The 20,848-nt window shown below is 40.0% G+C and overlaps 1 protein-coding gene and 1 long non-coding RNA gene across 3 annotated transcripts in view; one reads left to right on the top strand and one right to left on the bottom strand.

The window, feature by feature from the left end:
- The window catches only part of LOC119498058 (E3 ubiquitin-protein ligase RNF123), a 222,629-nt gene that overhangs the window by 4,091 nt on the left and 197,690 nt on the right, over window positions 1-20,848 (bottom strand). The window contains 1 exon segment of the mRNA XM_037786545.1: window positions 5,613-5,698. Coding sequence (XP_037642473.1) covers window positions 5,613-5,698 — 86 coding nt within the window.
- On the top strand, window positions 3,397-5,824 carry LOC119498106. 2 transcript variants are annotated; one of them, XR_005209057.1, is made up of 3 exons: window positions 3,397-3,727; window positions 5,444-5,481; window positions 5,619-5,824. It is a non-coding gene; the product is annotated as an uncharacterized LOC119498106 (long non-coding RNA). The 2 variants fall into 2 exon arrangements; XR_005209056.1 differs by having other exon boundaries at window positions 3,397-3,735.

Raw genomic sequence — 20,848 nt, 5'->3', positions numbered from 1 at the left:
AGTATCGCTGTTAACAAGCAACTGCTGATTCTAACATTGAGTCAGCAGTTAAGAAAACAACTTTATTAGGTACAGATCCCCGCAAAAATCACACCATAATCATTTTAATATGTTTGATGAGAATAATGATGTAAAAATTATTATCCCATCTATCATATCCAAATTATGTCAGAATTGAAATATCATTCAAAATAATTGCAATTAGATATGAAGTTCTTTGAAAGTGAAGTTCCCGGTGAAGTGGTCAAAGGTAAAATCTAAAGTCTTCCATGGATGTTTGAATAAAATCTGTTGACCCTGAAAGCGCAGCAACACGCACAGATGGACTTTAGTCATCTCACACAATGTGAGCATCTGAGAGGCATAATGGGGAAGGAGGCCGACCTTCAACACCCTGACTGGAAGCATCCGACCTTCAGCAGTGTCCTTGAGCAACGCACTGTTTCCCATCCCACATGAATGCCATGTTTCTAAAGCTGCCTCTGACCTCTGACCTCTGACCTTCTTCTATATGTTGCATACATGTTTCTGTTCAGACAGGCTGCCAATATAAAGACTTGATTATATATTTATTTTGTACGTATTTTGTCCAGAGTATGTTTGGTATTTGGGCTGAAAGGTGACTCATCATTTCAGCTCTAACAGACTGTGCTTACATAGTGCAGTATTACATACATTGTGTTTATGTCTTCATGTAATGCTACCGCCTCATGACTCACCTAACTAGCCTATTGGTCATGAACTGTTTTTTTTTTTTTTAATGCCTACTTTAGTGATTATTATTATATTGGCAGAAACGGGATACAATATTAATAAAATATAATAATTCTTTAGTGTATAATCACCTGGAAATAAGAATCGTTGTGTTTTCGTTACCTTAGAATGATTTACATTTACATTCGATACCCGGCCACCATGTTTAAACAGCCCAGTCAAAATCAAGCACCACCTACCGGCCGGAGCAAACCTTCTCATTTTACAGCTAAACAGTACACAAACGTATAGGAGTATAGGAGTATAGGAGTATACGTGTAATTGTATTCAACCGTTCGGTAGAGGACGTTTGGTTTGATATGCGTCACCCTTTTTGTGACCCAAACAGATGTCTACTACTCGCACACACGGAACAGGAATTCTGGAGCGCTTGTTTTACCCGGAAAGTTTTGGCAGCGCACTAGTTGTTATCTATCAGCTGGACCATGCTAGTTGGTTTAGCCGATTCGCCGGGTTAATCAAGCTCAATAGACAACGATTTGTGTCAAATTCAAGCCCCCAGGAAGAGCGTCGGTCATTGATGCCAATTTTCGTAGTGGCCAAACGGTGGTACTAGAATGTCCGTGTCCGTCACGTGATGCCATTGGACCTTGGGACTTGAATAGTCCTTATTTAAATCATTAGGTCCTAAAAATTGTAAAACGCACTAATAGACGTTACTGCGCCTGCTCCATGGGCCCAATGGATGCGGAAGATCGCCGGAAGATCTGGGGTACTTTTCACTTAGAAGACGAGCCGTTTTGGCTTCGTGAGCAACTGATACACTTTCATAGGAATGAACGGAGGCCCGCCTCCAACGCTGTACCAGTTCTCTTTATACATCCATGGTCAAACAGTATGCCGACACTGTTAAACTGAAGTCGGGTATATCTGTGGATACACTGCAAACATTTAATTTACGACAGCATCGCCTGAATGTGTTGATAAGCGGAACAAAACAAAAACAGACTGGACAGAGACTCCTTCTTTCCACAGCGTTCAGGCAGCCTCCCACTGCAGGTTCACACCGTGACAAAGCAACTAATGAGAGTGTTTATTGCTGAATAAGAGACTATACCAAATTAAAGCAAGTGTTTTGAGCCCCGCTACAATGTGCCTTCACATGTCTATTTCAGTCTTCAGTGTGCCTGCATGCCATGTATGAACAGTTCAGTTCAGGAATTGTCGACAGGTCAGAGTCTGATGATGGAGCATTACAGAATCAGTATCAGTTATATTTAAATCACAGACATTTCTGTTATTAGGGCCCCTCATTTTAAGAATGAATGCTAATCATTCTTAAAATGGATATTATTTTTGAGGGTCTTAAAGTGCAAAACTAAAGAAAAGTTGTGAAACTTTGCACACATATCAGACATGGCGAAAATTCACATGTGATATGGGCCTTGCACAAATGGCTTGCTAGCGCCCCCTATCTAGTAGCTCTTGCAGTGCGTTTCACCTAGATCTATGAGAGTTGGTAGGTATATGTAGCTTGAAGAGATGTACCAAAAAGTCTCTTGGAGTTAAACCGTAAACCCAACAGTAAGTTGCCCGTTTTTAATTTGATGGCCATGACACAGGAAATTGTTGTAACTCCAATGAACATTGTCCAATTTACCCCAAATTTTCCAGGCCTGATGACATTTACATGACAATATAGACCCATAGTCCCGCCCCAACACATTAGCCCCCTTTCAGAACTCCTTAACTATTTGTCGCAGGCCCTTGTGGGAGGTGTCATTGCACTCAGCAGAGAGTTCCTGTTTCATTGGGGATGTTATCCCCCTCCCCTACACATTAGCCCCACTCTATTTCATAATGCATAACGCAGTCTCTTTGCACTCATTGTGGCCTGCCACATTGATCACGTTGGATGTGGACAGATACTTCAACCAACCCCCGACGTGCACATAGGTGAGGGCCCATTCATCGATGCTTGAAGCTTTAATTTATTTTTGGTATTTAATTATCTTTATTGACAATATGCCAGTATTTGAGTGCCTAAAAGCAGCAGTGGGTAGAATTGGAGCAAATATGATTAAAAAGTTAAAAAGTTATTTTTATAAAACGGTCGCTATATCCTGACAGTAGTGCATGAGACAGTTAATCTGAAAAAATCATGTGCCTCTGTGCCCTCCGGTGCTCGAAACGGCATCTGCAAGATTTCCCAGACCGGAGGAAAACAACCAATCGGAGCCAAGCTGGAGCCTTGCCATCTCTGAGCAGCTGTCAATCACTCATGAACTCCAACCAAACGGTCAAACTAGGCAGTGCTGATCAAATATGAATCAATATTCTGTTACGTTAATGCCTATTTCTCTCCTCAAATGTTTTCAGAAACATCTTGTAGTGTACTTTCTGCTACTGTGGCAGGCAAGTATTTTTTTGTCTGTCACTCAGAAATTTTATCTGTCACTTTTGAAATCTCTGCGCTAAGTGAAGAAATAACATTTTAGTTCTGATATCATTCAATGTTCGATATATTTTACATGAAAAACATTATATACACGGTAAATTACAGTGTTCAAATTACACCGTAGCTTCCGGGGTAGCCCTGTTTTTTGGGGGTGGGGGGTACTGTAGCCTACACAGTACTGTACTGTACTTTGTTATCGCCATCTGTAGTGGTTATTTTCATAAAAACACACAATTCAAAAGATTATTAGACTATTTAAATATAATATTTATAATCAGGTCATAACTCCCTTCCTTTTATCCATTTTATATTGTTGTGAAAAAAACAGCATTTCGTCGAAAAACAAGATTTTGCATATGGCCCCTAATCCTAAAAGTTCGGACCGGCCCTGCTAGCTAGAACCGGCCCTGCTAGCCGGAACCGGCCCTGCTAGCTGCGCTCCTAAAGTTGGAGGAGCTGCTGGAGATGCTCCTGTCATGAGGAGAGACGCAGCATGTTGGTATGGACTAAATTCATTCATTGCAGCCTTATTACCCAAAGGAGACGAAGACAGGAGTAAGTAGGTAAATGAGTGTTTAACATTAGTAACATGATTTCAGAGTTTTGACTCCTCGTTAAAGTAACGTTATCGTCAGCGCACTCGCTGTAAATACAAATGTTGGCTGCCGGCTCGTTAGCGAGCGTTAATTGTACCGTTACCGTTAACATCAAACAGTCTAACGTTAGCTAACTGGTAACGTTACAGTTAAGATCAAACAGTCTAACGTTAGCTAACTGGTAACGTTACAGTTAACATCAAACAGTCTAACGTTAGCTAACTGGTAACGTTACAGTTAACATCAAACAGTCTAACGTTAGCTAACTGGTAACGTTACCGTTAACATCAAACAGTCTAACGTTAGCTAACTGGTAACGTTACCGTTAACATCAAACAGTCTAACGTTAGCTAACTGATAACGTTAATACCAGAAAGTTTACTTCATTGACTTCGTAGCCGCTGCAGCTGTCCTGAGATCGGAGGCCGGCGGTATATGTTATGTGTGTGTGTACATGCAGGATTGATCACATAACATGCAGTCATTTCCATCACTGTTCTTTCTAATGTAAAGGCTATTTTTCTTTCAACTCTCGCCCCAAATTCGTCCCAAATTTAATTTTCATCCTCCCCGATCATATTTTTTTCGGCCCGGGCATGACGAGACAACCTTTGCGTTTTCCCCGCCTACCAAAGTGGCGGGTGGCAGGTGCTAATCAGACCCTGCCTGGAAGCCATGTTGAGATCTGTTCAATTCAATTCAATTTATTTTTATATATAGCGTCAAATCATAACAGAAGTTATCTTGAGACGCTTTTGTTGAGGAAATACAGAACAACGGCCACCAGCCGCAGCAAACGTTCTCATCTTACAGCTAAACAGTAGTGCTTGGAGACTCCTGGGCTCTGATGGTTGTTTTCCTTCAGCGCTGTGAAATCCTGCAAATGCCGTTATGAGCACCGGAGGACCGTGATTAGTGGAGTGGATAGTGGAAAAATCATGCAAATAGTGATACAAGCACCAAATTTGGCATGATGATTCCCGAGGGGACACAGCAAATATAAACGATTGGCCACTTGAAAATCCAAGATGGCGGCAATTTTTCAAGATGGCCGCCAAATTGACCTACCGTTAATGGTTTCTCTCTTGGTCGATTTGAGTGATCTTGGTATCAAATTATATGTTTTCTGGCATGCTGGATCTAGTTTTGATAGTTTTAACCATTTTTAACTGTAATATGGCAGCCATTTTTCAAGATGGCTGTCAAATGCACTCGTGGAGAATGTTTTTCTTAAAGAAATACATGTACTTTGTCAATTTGAATTTTGATTGTGATGTAGAATTATATGTTTTCTGGTATGCTTGATCTAATTATTACAGCTTTAACATCCTCCAATAACTTTTTTCTTACTTTTTGGCTGTCCGGTGAGTCTCCATCTTGGATTTTCAAGTGGCCAATGGTTTATATTTGCTTAGTGACCCCCTCGGTAATCATCATGCCAAATTTGGTGCTTGTATCACTATTTGCACGATTTGACTGAAAAATTGATGTTATCCGCTCCACTAGATTGGGAACATGATTTTTACACACACATATATATAGATATATCTTTTTAAAGATCTTCCTTTAACTTCAATCTTTCTTCAACAGTAGTGATAATGAATAATGAAACCACATGAAAGACATGTATACTTTGATCATATTTTATCATCATGCTTCGTGATCTCTGCAACAGAAAGGAGAAGCTGGAAACAGATTCTGCAGGACTTGTTTGTGAGTGAGGAGGCAGCAGAACGCTGGAGATGAAATAGGTGTGTGGGTTGTTACACATAAAAGAACCTGTTTGTGTTATGGTTTATTTTGTGTGTGTGTGTGTGTGTGTGTGTGTGTGTCTGTGGACTCACTTGCAGGACTTGTGGGAGCAGGGCTTGAAGATGGCAGAGATGGAGTGAGCGTAGCAGATGGGGCAGAGGTCTTCTTCACTGGTTGGCTACGACAGAGAGAGAAAAACACTTGTTAGGACATCTGTGTCACCTCTGCAGTCATTCTCTTTGTTTATGTTAAACTGTTATAAGCTTTGAACAAAAGAATAATGAATAAAGTAGATAAATCCACAGTTTTACAAGCTTTCTTGTCTTTAGAGTACAACGTTGTTTTAATGTGCTGCTCTTTCAAAGACAAAAATAGAAGGTTTGTGATTGGCGAACTTTATGAATATGTGTTTTCGCTAACAATAAAATTAATAATATTGTAGTCATTGGTTTAAGCAGAGGAATAATCAGTAAAACTAAATAATTCATTTTCATAAGAAAGGGAAAATTCTAGGACTGTTAAAGTTAACGTGATAATAACCGTTAACCCAAATTTGTTTTAACGCCACTAATGTCTTTAACGCATTAATGCAACTTGCGATTTCTAGGTTGTAGCGGCTCAGTTTTAAAGCTAGAGTGAAGACACTGGTATCATATGACTTGATAAAACTTGATGAATCCATCGGTACCAACCATGTCATACTAGCTTGTCGCAAAGGAGGTTAAATAATCCTCCAAACTTAAGCTCAATTTTAGCGAGGAAAAACTGTCATGTCCATTTTCAAAGGGGTCCCTTGACCTCTGACCTCAAGAGATGTGAATGTAAATGTGTTCTATGGGTACCCACGAGTCTCCCCTTTACAGACCACTTTATGATAATCACATGCAGTTTGGGGCAAGTCAGAGTCAAGTCAGCACACTGACACACTGACAGCTGTTGTTGCCTGTTGGGCTGCAGTTTGCCGTGTTATCATTTGAGCATATTGTTTTATGCTAAATGCAGTACCTGTGAGGGTTTCTGGATTATATCTGTCATTGTTTTGTGTTGTTAATTAATCTGCCACTGATAATAACTGTGTGTCTTTATTAGTATTAGATCAGTTCAGACACAAACTCCATCAAAAGTCTCTATAGCTGTTAAAGGCGACTGACAGCTGATCCAGCTGTGATCAGCTACTGCTGTCATCAGAAACAGACATCGCTTCACGTGACGCTTCAGAGGAAACGACGTCTCATTTCTCTTAAAACATATTTCTTCGTTTCCTCTCTCCTTGCATGGTTTCCTTGCGTCTCTCCATGCTTCCCTGGTGGGAGGGACTAAGATGCAAGGAAAAGACGCAAGTGAGGGAAACGAGACTTAAATGGTAAATGGACTTGCATTTCTACAGCACTTCTCCAGTCTTCTGACCATTCAAAGCTCTTTACACTACATGTCAGCATTCACCCATTCACACACACATTCACACACTGATGGTAGAGGCTGCCATGCAAGGTGCCAACTTTGCCTGTCAGGATCTAAACACTCATTCACACACCAATGGCTCAGCCTTCAGGAGCAATTTGGGGTTGAGGGTCTTGCTCAAGGACACATGGACATGTGACCAGAGCAAAGGGATTGAACCACCGACCTGCTCTACCCTCTGAGCCACAGCAGCCCCCTATAACTATGACTTGGGATGTACACAATGACTGACTTTCCTGTTGGCATCTTTAGCCCCAGTGCATCATGGGATGTCTCAGTTAACATCACAGGTGTCAAGGGAAACACGTTTGTGGAGGACGTCATCATCATCATCATCATCATCATCATCACACCCGCTCTCTCACTCTCACAGCCTTTTCTTCACTTTTCATCCCATCTGTTCACTTTATGTTTTCACTTCACAACCTCTCTCCACTTTCAACACCACAACCCCTCCTCCCTCTCTCCTACACCCCTACTGTGCCACCCCCCCATCTATATATATATATATATATATATACAGTATATATATACTGTATACTGTATATAGGTATAGGTTGGGGGTTCACAGAAAAAAATCTAAAGGGAATATACTGTGTACAAGGCAGAGAGGTGTAATGTATTGGGATGTGTGAAGCTACATATAACACCCTCCTAACAGAACGCAACGTTATTATAAAAAATATATAGATGCATTTCTAGGGGGTTCAGTGAGCCCCCTGACCTAATGCACACTGTGCCTGTTTGTATATATATCTATATATATATAAATATATATATAGATATCTATGTATATACAGTATATATCTATATATATATAAACTGGAAAAACAAAGTTAGTAAACTTGTGTTTGGTCGATTATTTCTCTGTTGTTACAATGCTAATGGTCATTGTATTTTACATGGTTGGAAAGCCTGTTTATTTACCTTCGCAATGATGTCCAACTTGTAAGGATCATGCATTTGTGGGATGAGCAGCACAGCTGATTATGTGGGGAGCGCCCAAGAAAAATTTGCCAAAATACTCCGTCAATGGTAAACAGTGTATTCTCCTGTTGGTACTGACTCTTGTTTTGAGTTGTTTAGTAGATTAGATGATTGAACTCTCTATCAGTAACAAGGAACAAACAAGACATATTGGCTATTTTACACTTTATTCATTTAATACACCGTCAGGAGCCTCAGTAGCGGTGAAAGATCCATACGCAGCCACAACAGCCTGGCACCTCCTCCTCATGCTGGTCACCAACCTGGTCACACGTTGCTGTGGGATGGCGTTCCATTCCTCAACCAGGATTGGTTGCAGGTCAGCCAACGAGGTTGTGTTGGTCACTCTAACACGTACAGCACGCCCAAGCTGATCCTACAAGTGTTGAATTGGGTTGAGGTGTGGACTCTTGGCAGGCCGTTCCATTCTCTCTACTCCCACATTGTGGAGGTAGTCTGTGATAACCCTGGCTCTGTGGGGGCGAGCGTTGTCATCTTGGAGGATGAAGTTAGGTCCCAGATTGTGGAGATATGGGATCGCCACTGGCTTCAGAATCTCATCCCGATATCTCACTGCATTGAGATGGCCTTCAATGATGACGAGCCTTGTTTTACCAGTGAGGAAGATGCCGGCCCCCCCACACCATGACACTGCCCCCACCAAAAGCTGTTACTCCATCGGTTCAACAATCAGCATAGCGTTCTCCACGTCGTCTCCATACTTTGACCCTGTCATCCAACTTTGGCAGACAGAACTCATCACTGAACATGACATTCCCCCACATGTTCAGGTTCCATTGTCTGTGTTGTCGACACCAGCGCCAACGGGCCTGACAGTGAAGGGCAGTCATTGCACGCTTCCTGGTAGCCTTATGAGAATACACTGTTTACCATTGGCAGAGCATTTTGGCAGATTTTTCTTGGGCGCTCCCCACATAATCAGTTGTGCTGCTCATCCCACAAATTCATGATCCTTACAAGTTGGACATCATTGCGAAGGTAAATAAACAGGTTTTCCAACCATGTAAAATACAATGACCATTAGCATTGTAATAACAGAGAAATAATCCACCAAACACAAGTTTCCGAACTTTGTTTTTCCAGTATAGATATATATATAAATGTCCAAAACTGACGCTAGAGGGGTCCCTATAGCATCATAGTCTAGGGCCACTGAAGCTTCGGTGTTTGATGAGTTGGGCGTAATAATATGTTTGCTGAAGAGATTAGCACATGAATACATTAATGACCGTGATCTCAGAGACTAACGTGTTTAATTAGCATCAGATTAACGTGAACAGGTTCAGGTCTGAGGAGAGCTTTAGATCTGTTCTTCTTCTCTGCTTTTCTCCCGTCACAATCCAACTCTTCTCCTACCACAAATTCCTGTTTTTTTCCTCCCCAATCCCACACAGTTCTACTTACCGTCCTCCTGTCTCTCCTGTCTCTGTTTTATCCACACAGCATGCTCCCTCCAGCCTATCAACACCTGTATCTGGCCCCCCTCCTCCTCCTCCTCCTCCTCTTCCTCCTCACCTTTATTCCTCCTCCATATAAAGCACCCCCTCTCCTTTCTCCTTCTCTGACACTTCTCACTACCCACAGTACCCTGGCTGTCAAACTGCTGCAGAGCTGGAACATTACAAAAGAAAGAAAAGAGCCTTGTTACATTTAAATCACAGGTGAGACGATCACACTTTCATTAAGAACTGCTGGAAAATAATAATATCATATTTATCTTTATCTTAAAGATATTTTGCTTTGTGTTTTTTTCAGAGAACATAAAATAATGATTTGGTATACAGTGTATATATATATATATATGTATATATATATAAATAATCTGGGGAAAAAAAGTTCGGAAACTTGTGTTTGGTGGATTATTTCTCTGTTGTTACAATGCTAATGGTCATTGTATTTCACATCGTTGGAAAGCCTGTTTAGTTACCTTCGCAATGATGTCCAACTTGTAAGGATCATGCATTTGTGGGATGAGCAGCACAGCTGATTATGTGGGTAGTGCCCAAGAAAAATTTGCCAAAATGCTCTGCCAATGGTAAACAGTGTATTCTAATAAGGCTACAAGGAAGCCTGCAATGACTGCCCATCACCGTCAGGCCCGTTTGTGCTGGTGTCGACAACACAGACAATGGAACCTGAACATGTGGGGGAATGTCATGTTCAGTGATGAGTCCAGGTTCTTTCTGCGAAAGTTGGATGGCAGGGTCAAAGTATGGAGATGACACGGAGAACGCTATATTGATTGTTGCACCGATGGAGTAACAGCTTTTGGTGGGGGCCGTGTCATGGTGTGGGGCGGCATCTCCCTCACTGGCAAAACAAGGTTTGTCATCATTGAAGGCCATCTCAATGCAGGGAGATATCGGGATGAGATTCTGCAGCCAGTGGCGATCCCATATCTCCACAATCTGGGACCTAACTTCATCCTCCAAGAAACAACGCTCGCCCCCACAGAGCCAGGGTTATCACAGACTACCTCCACAATGTGGGAGTAGAGAGAATGGAACGGCCTGCCAAGAGTCCAGACCTCAACCCAATTCAACACTTGTAGGATCAGCTTGGACGTGCTGTTCATGTTAGAGTGACCAACACAACCACGCTGGCTGACCTGCAACAAATCCTGGTTGAGGAATGGAACGCCATCCCACAGCAACGTGTGACCAGGTTGGTGACCAGCATGAGGAGGAGGTGCCAGGCTGTTGTGGCTGCGTATGGATCTTCCACCGCTACTGAGGCTCCTGACGGTGGATTCAATGAATAAAGTGTAAAATAGCCAATATGTCATGTTTGTTCCTTGTTACTGATAGAGAGTTCAATCATCCAATCCACCAAACAACTCAAAACAAGAGTCAATACCAACAGGAGAATACACTGTTTACCATTGAGGGAGCATTTTGGCAAGTTTGTCTTGGGCGCTACCCACATAATCAGCTGTGCTGCTCATCCCACAAATGCATGATCCCTACAAGTTGGACAACATTGTGAAGGTAAATAAACAGACTTTCCAACGATGTAAAATACAATGACCATTAGCATTGTAACAACAGAGAAATAATCCACCAAACACAAGTTTCCGAACTTTCTTTTTCCAGTAAATATATATATACATACACTGATCAGCCATAACATTAAGACCACTGACAGGTGACTGCCAGGTGCAGAGGACTTCCGAAGAGGGAGATATTTAACTGTCTTTATGAAGTTCAGGTGTAACACTGTGGCAGTGGGAAAACTTCTTTGTCTTCTCTCTCCGGTCCTCTTTGTCCTCCTCTCCTCTGGCATCACCACCACCTCGGCAGGAGGTCATTGTCTTGCCGTCATGTCATTAGCAGCGGCTTCTGTGTTCGACCGTTTCGCTCCAATTCATTCATCAATTCTAATTCCTTTCCTCCTCCTCTCTCCTCAGCTCCGTTAATCCCTCATGTCCTTCCCCACGTTCTGCTTTCACTCCTTCTGAGTTCACACCATCTTGATTGTTCATTTAAAGTCTCTCAACAGCTTTGACCTTTGACACGTGGAGTCAATCTTCATCTCACATGGACGCCTTTAACAGGACCACCTGACTGCGTGTGAGCAGGTAATCATTTAGCATCTCCAGCAGTTTGACTGGATGTTATTGATGAAGAAATTATCTGCTGTCAGAGACACTACTCCAATCTGGAAACCAATCTGTGCTGTTTGATCCTTCACTCCTCTTTTCTACTGGGATTTCAACATCAGCACCTCTGACAGCAACAACTGAAGATGAAACTTTATAAAGGTGTTTTTTTTTAGTAGCTTTTGCTTTTAAAGATTAATTTAACAACATTTACTGTTAATCTCTGGAAATGGATCATCTTGTTCTGGCTAATTAAATTCGCCCAACTACAAGAAAATAGACGACAAAGGGCACAATGAGACGCAAAACGACCAAAAAATACATAAAACGACTATAAAGGGATGAAAAATTACGACAAAGACTCAAAACAACCTCAAAGAGACACAAAATGACCACAAATAGACTCAAAACGACCTCAAAGAGACACAAAATGACCACAAATAGACTCAAAACGACCTCAAAGAAATGCAAAACAACCTTAAAGAGACATAAAATGACCACAAATAGACTCAAAATGACCACAAAGACTCAAAACAACCTCAAAGTGACTCAAAATGACCACAAATAGATTCAAAATGACCACAAAGACTCAAAATGACCTCATAGTGACTCAAAATGACCACCAAAAAGGCTTAAAATGATCTCAAAGAAATGCAAAATGACCTCAAAGAGACACAAAATGACCTCAAGGAGACACAAAATGACCTCAAAGAGTCACAAAATGACCACAAAGAGACACAAAATAACCTCAAAGAGACACAAAATAACCTCAAAGAGACAAAAAACGACCTCAAAGAGACACAAAATAACCTCAAAGAGACACAAAATTACCTTAAAGGGACACAAAATGACATCAAAGAGACTCAAAACAACCTCTTTTACTTATTTATTTTATGTGAAATTTCTTACATTGTTTTAAACCTTTTGCTGTTTTATGTTTAGTCTGTTATTTGTGCTTTTTTATGAAACTTTTATACTGCTGTCTTGGCCTGGAGGACCTTGTACAACAGATTTTAAATCTCAATGGGAATATCCTGGAAAAATAAAGGTTACATTTTTTAAAAAGTAAGATCCATAAACTGGAAAGTTTAACATTAATCAGCAATTATTTTGATGATAAATTATTGTTTTATGCAAATATAAATTGGTTCCAGCTTGTCAAATGTGAAGATCTGCAGCAGAGTTTCCTTCGTCTATGAGATAATAAACAGAATAAGTTGGACTTTTGGACTGTTGGACGGACAAAACAAACAATCTGAAGACATAATCTTGTGCTCTGATTTTATAGACCAAACAAATAATGCGGAAGATAATGTGCTGACTTTGTTCTGAATGTGGTAAACTGTAAAGTACAAGAAAATAGACGACAAAGGGCACAATGAGACGCAAAACGACCAAAAAATACATAAAACGACTATAAAGGGATGAAAAATTACGACAAAGACTCAAAACAACCTCAAAGAGACACAAAATGACCACAAATAGACTCAAAACGACCTCAAAGAAATGCAAAACAACCTTAAAGAGACATAAAATGACCACAAATAGACTCAAAATGACCACAAAGACTCAAAACGACCTCATAGTGACTCAAAATGACCACCAAAAATGCTTAAAATGATCTCAAAGAAATTCAAAACGACCTCAAAGAGACACAAAATGACCTCAAGGAGACACAAAATGACCTCAAAGAGTCACAAAATGACCACAAAGAGACACAAAATAACCTCAAAGAGACACAAAACGACCTCAAAGAGACTCAAAACAACCTCTTTTACTTATTTATTTTATGTGAAATTTCTTACATTGTTTTAAACCTTTTGCTGTTTTGTGTTTAGTCTGTTATTTGTGCTTTTTTATGAAACTTTTATGCTGCTGTCTTGGCCTGGAGGACCTTGTACAACAGATTTTAAATCTCAATGGGAATATCCTGGAAAAATAAAGGTTACATTTTTTAAAAAGTAAGATCCATAAACTGGAAAGTTTAACATTAATCAGCAATTATTTTGATGATAAATTATTGTTTTATGCAAATATAAATTGGTTCCAGCTTATCAAATGTGAAGATTTGCAGCAGAGTTTCCTTCGTCTATGAGATAATAAACAGAATAAGTTGGACTTTTGGACTGTTGGACGGACAAAACAAACAATCTGAAGACATAATCTTGTGCTCCGATTTTATAGACCAAACAAATAATGCGGAAGATAATGTGCTGACTTTGTTCTGAATGTGGTAAACTGTAAAGTACAAGAAAATAGACGACAAAGGGCACAATGAGACGCAAAACGACCAAAAAATACATAAAACGACTATAAAGGGATGAAAAATTACGACAAAGACTCAAAACAACCTCAAAGAGACACAAAATGACCACAAATAGACTCAAAACGACCTCAAAGAAATGCAAAACAACCTTAAAGAGACATAAAATGACCACAAATAGACTCAAAATGACCACAAAGACTCAAAACAACCTCAAAGTGACTCAAAATGACCACAAATAGATTCAAAATGACCACAAAGACTCAAAACAACCTCATAGTGACTCAAAATGACCACCAAAAAGGCTTAAAATGATCTCAAAGAAATGCAAAACGACCTCAAAGAGACACAAAATGACCTCAAGGAGACACAAAATGACCTCAAAGAGTCACAAAATGACCACAAAGAGACACAAAATAACCTCAAAGAGACACAAAACGACCTCAAAGAGACACAAAATGACATCAAAGAGACACAAAATGACATCAAAGAGACTCAAAACAACCTCTTTTACTTATTTATTTTATGTGAAATTTCTTACATTGTTTTAAACCTTTTGCTGTTTTGTGTTTAGTCTGTTATTTGTGCTTTTTTATGAAACTTTTATGCTGCTGTCTTGGCCTGGAGGACCTTGTACAACAGATTTTAAATCTCAATGGGAATATCCTGGAAAAATAAAGGTTACATTTTTTAAAAAGTAAGATCCATAAACTGGAAAGTTTAACATTAATCAGCAATTATTTTGATGATAAATTATTGTTTTATGCAAATATAAATTGGTTCCAGCTTATCAAATGTGAAGATTTGCAGCAGAGTTTCCTTCGTCTATGAGATAATAAACAGAATAAGTTGGACTTTTGGACTGTTGGACGGACAAAACAAACAATCTGAAGACATAATCTTGTGCTCCGATTTTATAGACCAAACAAATAATGCGGAAGATAATGTGCTGACTTTGTTCTGAATGTGGTAAACTTTTACAGTCCATTTATGGAGATTTTAGAGTCCAAAATACCAACAAACATGGTGAGTGTTTGAGTCCTGGTCAGTCTTCAGATTCACTTACTTCCACCCCATTCGGCTGCCTCCTCCTTCCCTTATGCATTAGCACACTGACACCTTCTCCTCCACTGGTTCTCTCTTTCTTTCTGCCACATTTGAAAGCAATGCACTGTATTTTATTTTGTAATCAGCCTGTCCCTCCCACATCCTGTCTGATCGCTGCCCACCTCCTCCAGACAGCTCCGTCACCCTGCTACACCGAGGACATCAGATTCACAGCATCACACGTGTTAATGATCACCTGATGTCACCCAGTACAGTAGACTCATGCTGTGTATCTGAAATGTGTCCAAGAGATCCTGTACGACTTGTTATATGTTGGAAATATAGTCATCAAATCTTGTTAAAATAAATGTAATATGTAGGGCTGTCGATGGATTAAAATATTTAATCCCAATTGATCGCATGATTGTCCATAGTTAATCACCATTAATCGCAAATTAATCGTACATTTATATAAATGTATCTTAAAGGGATCTTTTGTCAAGTATTTAATACTCAAATATGCTGCTTTATGCAAATGGATGTATATATTTATTATTGGAAATCAGTTAACACCACAAAACAATGACAAATATCTCCAGAAACCCTCACAGGTACTGCATTTAGCATAAAAAAAATGCTCAAGTCATACCCATGGAACCCATTTTCATCCCGGCCAAGCTGGGTCGGGTGCACCACCGGCCCGTCTCACCCACACTGTTGGGGAGGTGGAGCGTGATGAACCGAAAGATGGAGACAAAACAAGAGACAGAAATGATGAGAGAGTGAAGGACGAAAACAAAAACAAGAGACAGAAAAGATGAGAGCAAAGGATGAAGATGAAACAAGAAACTGAGAGACTGATGGAAAATCTGAACAACCAAGATCTCTGAACTGATTTTATGACCGGCGGAGATGAAAGTTCCAGGAAGTGCTGTTCACTTAAGCAGGCTGTTTCATCAGTGTGTACACAAACCAACACACACAGAGTGCAGAAATATCAAGTGAGTAACATTTCCAGGCAGAACTGTCATCTGGACACTGTGACTGCATTGATGGATTACAGAATGACCACAAACAGATGTAAAACGACCAAAAGACACTCAAAATGACCACAAAGAGACGCAAAACAATTACAAAGACTCAAAACTACCAAAACAGTGCAAAACGACCGCAAAAACACAAAATGAACAAAAGAGGTGCAAAACAACCACATAGAAATGCAAAATGATCACAGAGACTCAAAACCACCTCAAAGAGACTTAAAACGACCTAGAAGAGACTCAAAACCACCACAAAGAGACTCAAAACCACCTCAAAGAGACTCAAAACGACCTAGAAGAGACTCAAAACCACCACAAAGAGACTCAGAACCACCTCAAAGAGACTCAAAACCACCACAAAGAGACTCAAAACCACCTCAAACAGACTCAAAACGACCTAGAAGAGACTCAAAACCACCTCAAAGAGACTCAAAACCACCACAGAGAGACTTAAAAAACTTCAGAGATGCAAAAAAATCACAACGAAAAGCAAAATGACAGCAAAGACTCAAGACGACCTCAATGAGACTCAAAATGGCCACAAAGACTCAAAACAATGTCAAAGAGACTCAAAACGACCAAAGAGATGCAATACAACCACAAATAGATTCAAAACGACCACAAAGACTCATAATGACTTCAAAGAGACTCAAAACGACCAAAGAGATGCAATATAACCACAAATAGATTCAAAACGACCACAAAGACTCATAATGACTTCAAAGAGACTCAAAACAACCACAATGAGAGTTACCCAAAACGGCCACAAAGAAGCAAAATGACCTCAAAGAGACTCAAAATGACCACAAAGAGACTCAAAACGACCACAGAGAGAGTGACCCAAAACAACCACAAAACAACCTCAAAGAGACTCAAAACGACCATTAACTGAACAATGAGTTAAACTTGAGGAGCACAGTTAAAGGGATAGTTTAGCTAGATTCTAAATATAGCGTACACTTAGACGTATATTGATTTTTTTAGATGGGCCTTTCTTTTAGATGTTTAAAATATGTTTTGCTGCTGCCCCCATCCACAGCAGTAAATGGTACATGGTAAATGGACTTGCATTTATAAAGCGCTTTTCTAGTCTCACCACTCAAAGCGCTTTAATTACGTACACAATTACATGTACATTTAAGTACAGTTTCTACAAACTGGGGGCGTGCCGACCGTCATCTACTGTAGGTAATACACTGACTATGGGTAAGTACCACATACAACCCCCACTTCAAAACATCTTCAAAACTATTACTTTAACATTTCATTAATTACAAAAATACATATTCATAAATTAGGCTTTTTTAATGTTTTTTGCATGTGTATTGATTCTGTTTAAACACGGTATTTTTGCACATTTGCTGATAAAGATCACGCTACGATCATCAGTGTTTCCCTATATTCATTATGAGTGCCGCTGCTAAAAGTTCACATGATATTTCCGGTTACAAACAGACTTGGTAGTGAAAAGTATTATACTACGGTATTTGTAGAATTAGATTCCAGTGGTGGATGCGTAGGTTTGTTTGTGACTCATGTGATCCAAACATTTCCAATAACTCCAGTGCGTTGTAAAGTCCAAAAGTAAAAATTTTATGACAAAAGATAGATGAAATTGAGATGAAATCTTTTTACCTAACAAAATGTTCTGCTTCAATCCACATTTGTTGGCGTTTAGCCTTTCAAAAACAACCTTTTTACTGTGGTCAAAAAAAAGTTTGCTGTCCCGCTTGCCGCACACAAAAGGGAGGCACGCACTGACGAGTTATATTCACTAAAGATTCTGATGAATCACTTTATTCAAATTGAGGATTTTTTTCGAGGGGGATAAAGACATAAAATACAATAGACGATGATATTCAAAGCTTCATTTGAAAACCTCATTAGAAGCTCCAAATGTTAAAAAAAATGACATTTGGTCCAGCCCTTACAGAAACTGAAATATTGGGTATAAACAGATAGGTATGACACTGTGCAGCAGCAGCAATGTTCTCATTGCAGGCAATATAAATATAACCTTGAGACAGACAGACAGAGAGAGAGAGAGAGAAGACTAAGAGCAGTCACAGCTGAGTTGAGAAAGACTGTCGAGTGCAGGGATAAAATAAATATCACAACACAATCTGTCACATGCAGCAGAGACATAGCAAGAGAGGTCAGTATTAATGTGTGTGTGCTCGCCCTGCAGGCTGAACATGTTTGAGCCAAAAACTGGGTCCTGATGGTTGGAGAGTAGGAGGGTCCAGAGGAGGACAGGGGTGAGGAGATTGGTGCGGGCGCTCAGGGAGCCAGCGATCGTTTGAATCCTGAAATACCAGCGTGGAGAGGAAAATGTGTCTGGTCTCAGGCGAGCCGAGGGAAGCCAAAAATAAATAAGTGTGGCAGCTTGTGAAGGAAAGAAGGGCAAACATCAACAGAGAGGGACAGATGACGGGGGGATTATCACGATACGAAGGAGAGAAGTGTTTTAATGAAGGAATCACACCAGGATTAATAGAGAGAAAATACAAAATGAGTGCTGCAACTAACGCCTGCATTATCCATTCATTCGACAATTATCTTTCAAAATAGTTTTATAGTCAAAGGTGACATCACAGTCCACAACTCAAATATATTCAGTTCCAGCGCAGTCGCACAGCAGTTCGTGAAATAGTCATGAAATTTAATGTATTGACTTTTTTTTTTCGTGATGGTCAAAAAAACACCAGACTCTCGCCAGGAGACTGGTGTTCGTGTCCCGTGTGAAACCACAAGTAAAAGTTGATTTATTTGTCATGTAACTTCCGTACTTAAGTTACAGCACCTCCAGAGTTATTTTAACCCGAACCACCGTCTTTTCCTAAAGCTAACTAAGTACTTTGTTACCTAAGCCTAACCAAGTCGATATTTTACTAAACCAGCTAAGTAGTTTTATTTTGAAAAGATTGGAATGGAAATTGACACATGCATCACGTGTTGCAGGACATTTGTAGAAAAACGCACGAAAATTACGTTGTTGAAAGTCGTGCTGAGTGTCACGAAAAAAAAGGGAAATCAAACAGTTTAAATTTCATGACTATTTCACTGTTACACTGTGAGACTAAATGACAACAGAGAAGCTATGAATCCTCATATTTGAGCAGCTCTAACCAGCAAATGTTTGACATGTTTTGCTCGATAAATGACAGTTAATTGATTGTATTGATTGATTGTTTTTAAAACTAAAGCACAGAGTGAATGATAGTATAGTTTTTACTGCATCAAAAAAGAAAATGAGCAAACAAAAGCCAACTGATGAGAGAGAAACACTAATGACTTCTTTTCTCTCTGAACTTGTTTTGGTCAACAAAACTACATCCATGCTATCTGCTGTGTGAAGCTGTACTGAGGCACAGCGGTGCTTTGAGCAAAATGTTATGCATCTTAGTTTGGCGTGTTAACATGTTAACATTTGCTCACTGAGGCTGATGGTAATATCATTAGTTTTGCAGGTATACAGTCATGAATTAAAACTGAACTCCGGAGATTCTACAGGTGTTGGGGAGTTCTACGGCATGTGTTAAAAGTAGTGTAAAGCCTTTAGTGTCTCCAGAAGGAGCTGTGTGAAGTTCAGTGGGGAACCTCCGGTCTGAAAAGTGAAGCCAGTGAGGAAGTGCCCTTAAACTTCTATTCTATCTTATAGCCAGCAGGGGGCGACTCCTCTGGTTGCAAAAAGCAGTCTGGTTGTATAGACGCCTATGAGAAAATGAGTCTACTTCTCACTTGATTTATTACCTCAGTAAACTTTGTAAACATGAGTTTATGGTCTCAATCACTAGTTTAAAGTCTTCTTCAATACAGCATGATGTTCATTTAGTAAATTATGGTCCCATTTAGAGTCAGATAGGGGATGCTTTAGGGCGGGGTTACCTTGTGATTGACAGGTCGCTGCCACAGTGTTGTCCAATCTGGGAGTTGTCCGTGTTTTCATCTTACAACTTTAACCCTTTCACAGTGTGTTTTCACTTCATCAAAGTCATTGTAACCTTTTTGGTCGCAGGAAATTGTCTTATTCAGCGTTCAGTTGTACTTAACTCCGCCCTCTCGTGTCACTTCTGGTTGCAAAGAACCAACATGGCGACGGCCAAAAACCAAGATGGCTACGGCCAAAATGCTGAACTCGAGGTTTCAAAACAGCAGTCCACAAACCAGTGGGTGACGTCATGGTGATCACGTCCACTTCTTATACAGTCTATGGTGAAGTCTGATAACTGTCCCCAAGTGATGTCACTTGAGTCAGCGTCGGTCGGGTCTGAAGACTACAAGTTTGAAAAGTTAAAAAAATGTGGAGGTGTGGAGTTAGAGAGAAGTGATCAGACCTCTGTAGCCCGCTGCTCATCTCTGCTGCTGGCTACAGGCTCCAGGATACATTAGCTGCTACTAGCACAACACACCATAATCTACCACACAGCACTCAGATGGAGAGGTGCATTGTAGACCCCAGGTTTAGACAAGGAAGAAGTATGCATGGAATAGAAACAAGACGATATCACTGGTTCTGCTGCATCGATTCATTGTTGGTCTTATATATCTTAAGGCAAGATACCCCAAGCAAAAACATTGTTCTTCGTACACTGGTCAATTTTGAGATTTTGGGCTATGTTGATTCCATAACATGTCTTCTTTCCGACCCTCAAAAAGAAAACATCCCAAATACACATTTAAGTGTTTATTTTACTACTTTGTCTATTTGTGTCTGTAGATTTCTCTTAAATTCACCAAAGTCAGCATTAAATAACTCCTCATTTGCATGTTTAAACATAAAATTTCAGAAAACTTGAAATACAAAAACAAATTGTCTTAATGTAAGTAATCAACCGGGGAAGTTTGATGGTGATATCTATTAGTTAAAGGTCCCATATCATGCTCATTTTCAGGTTCATACTTGTATTT

The sequence above is a fragment of the Sebastes umbrosus genome, chromosome 1 (genome assembly GCF_015220745.1).
Source record: "Sebastes umbrosus isolate fSebUmb1 chromosome 1, fSebUmb1.pri, whole genome shotgun sequence".
NCBI classification, from domain to species: domain Eukaryota; kingdom Metazoa; phylum Chordata; class Actinopteri; order Perciformes; family Sebastidae; genus Sebastes; species Sebastes umbrosus.
This window is presented reverse-complemented; position numbering and strand designations above follow the sequence as displayed.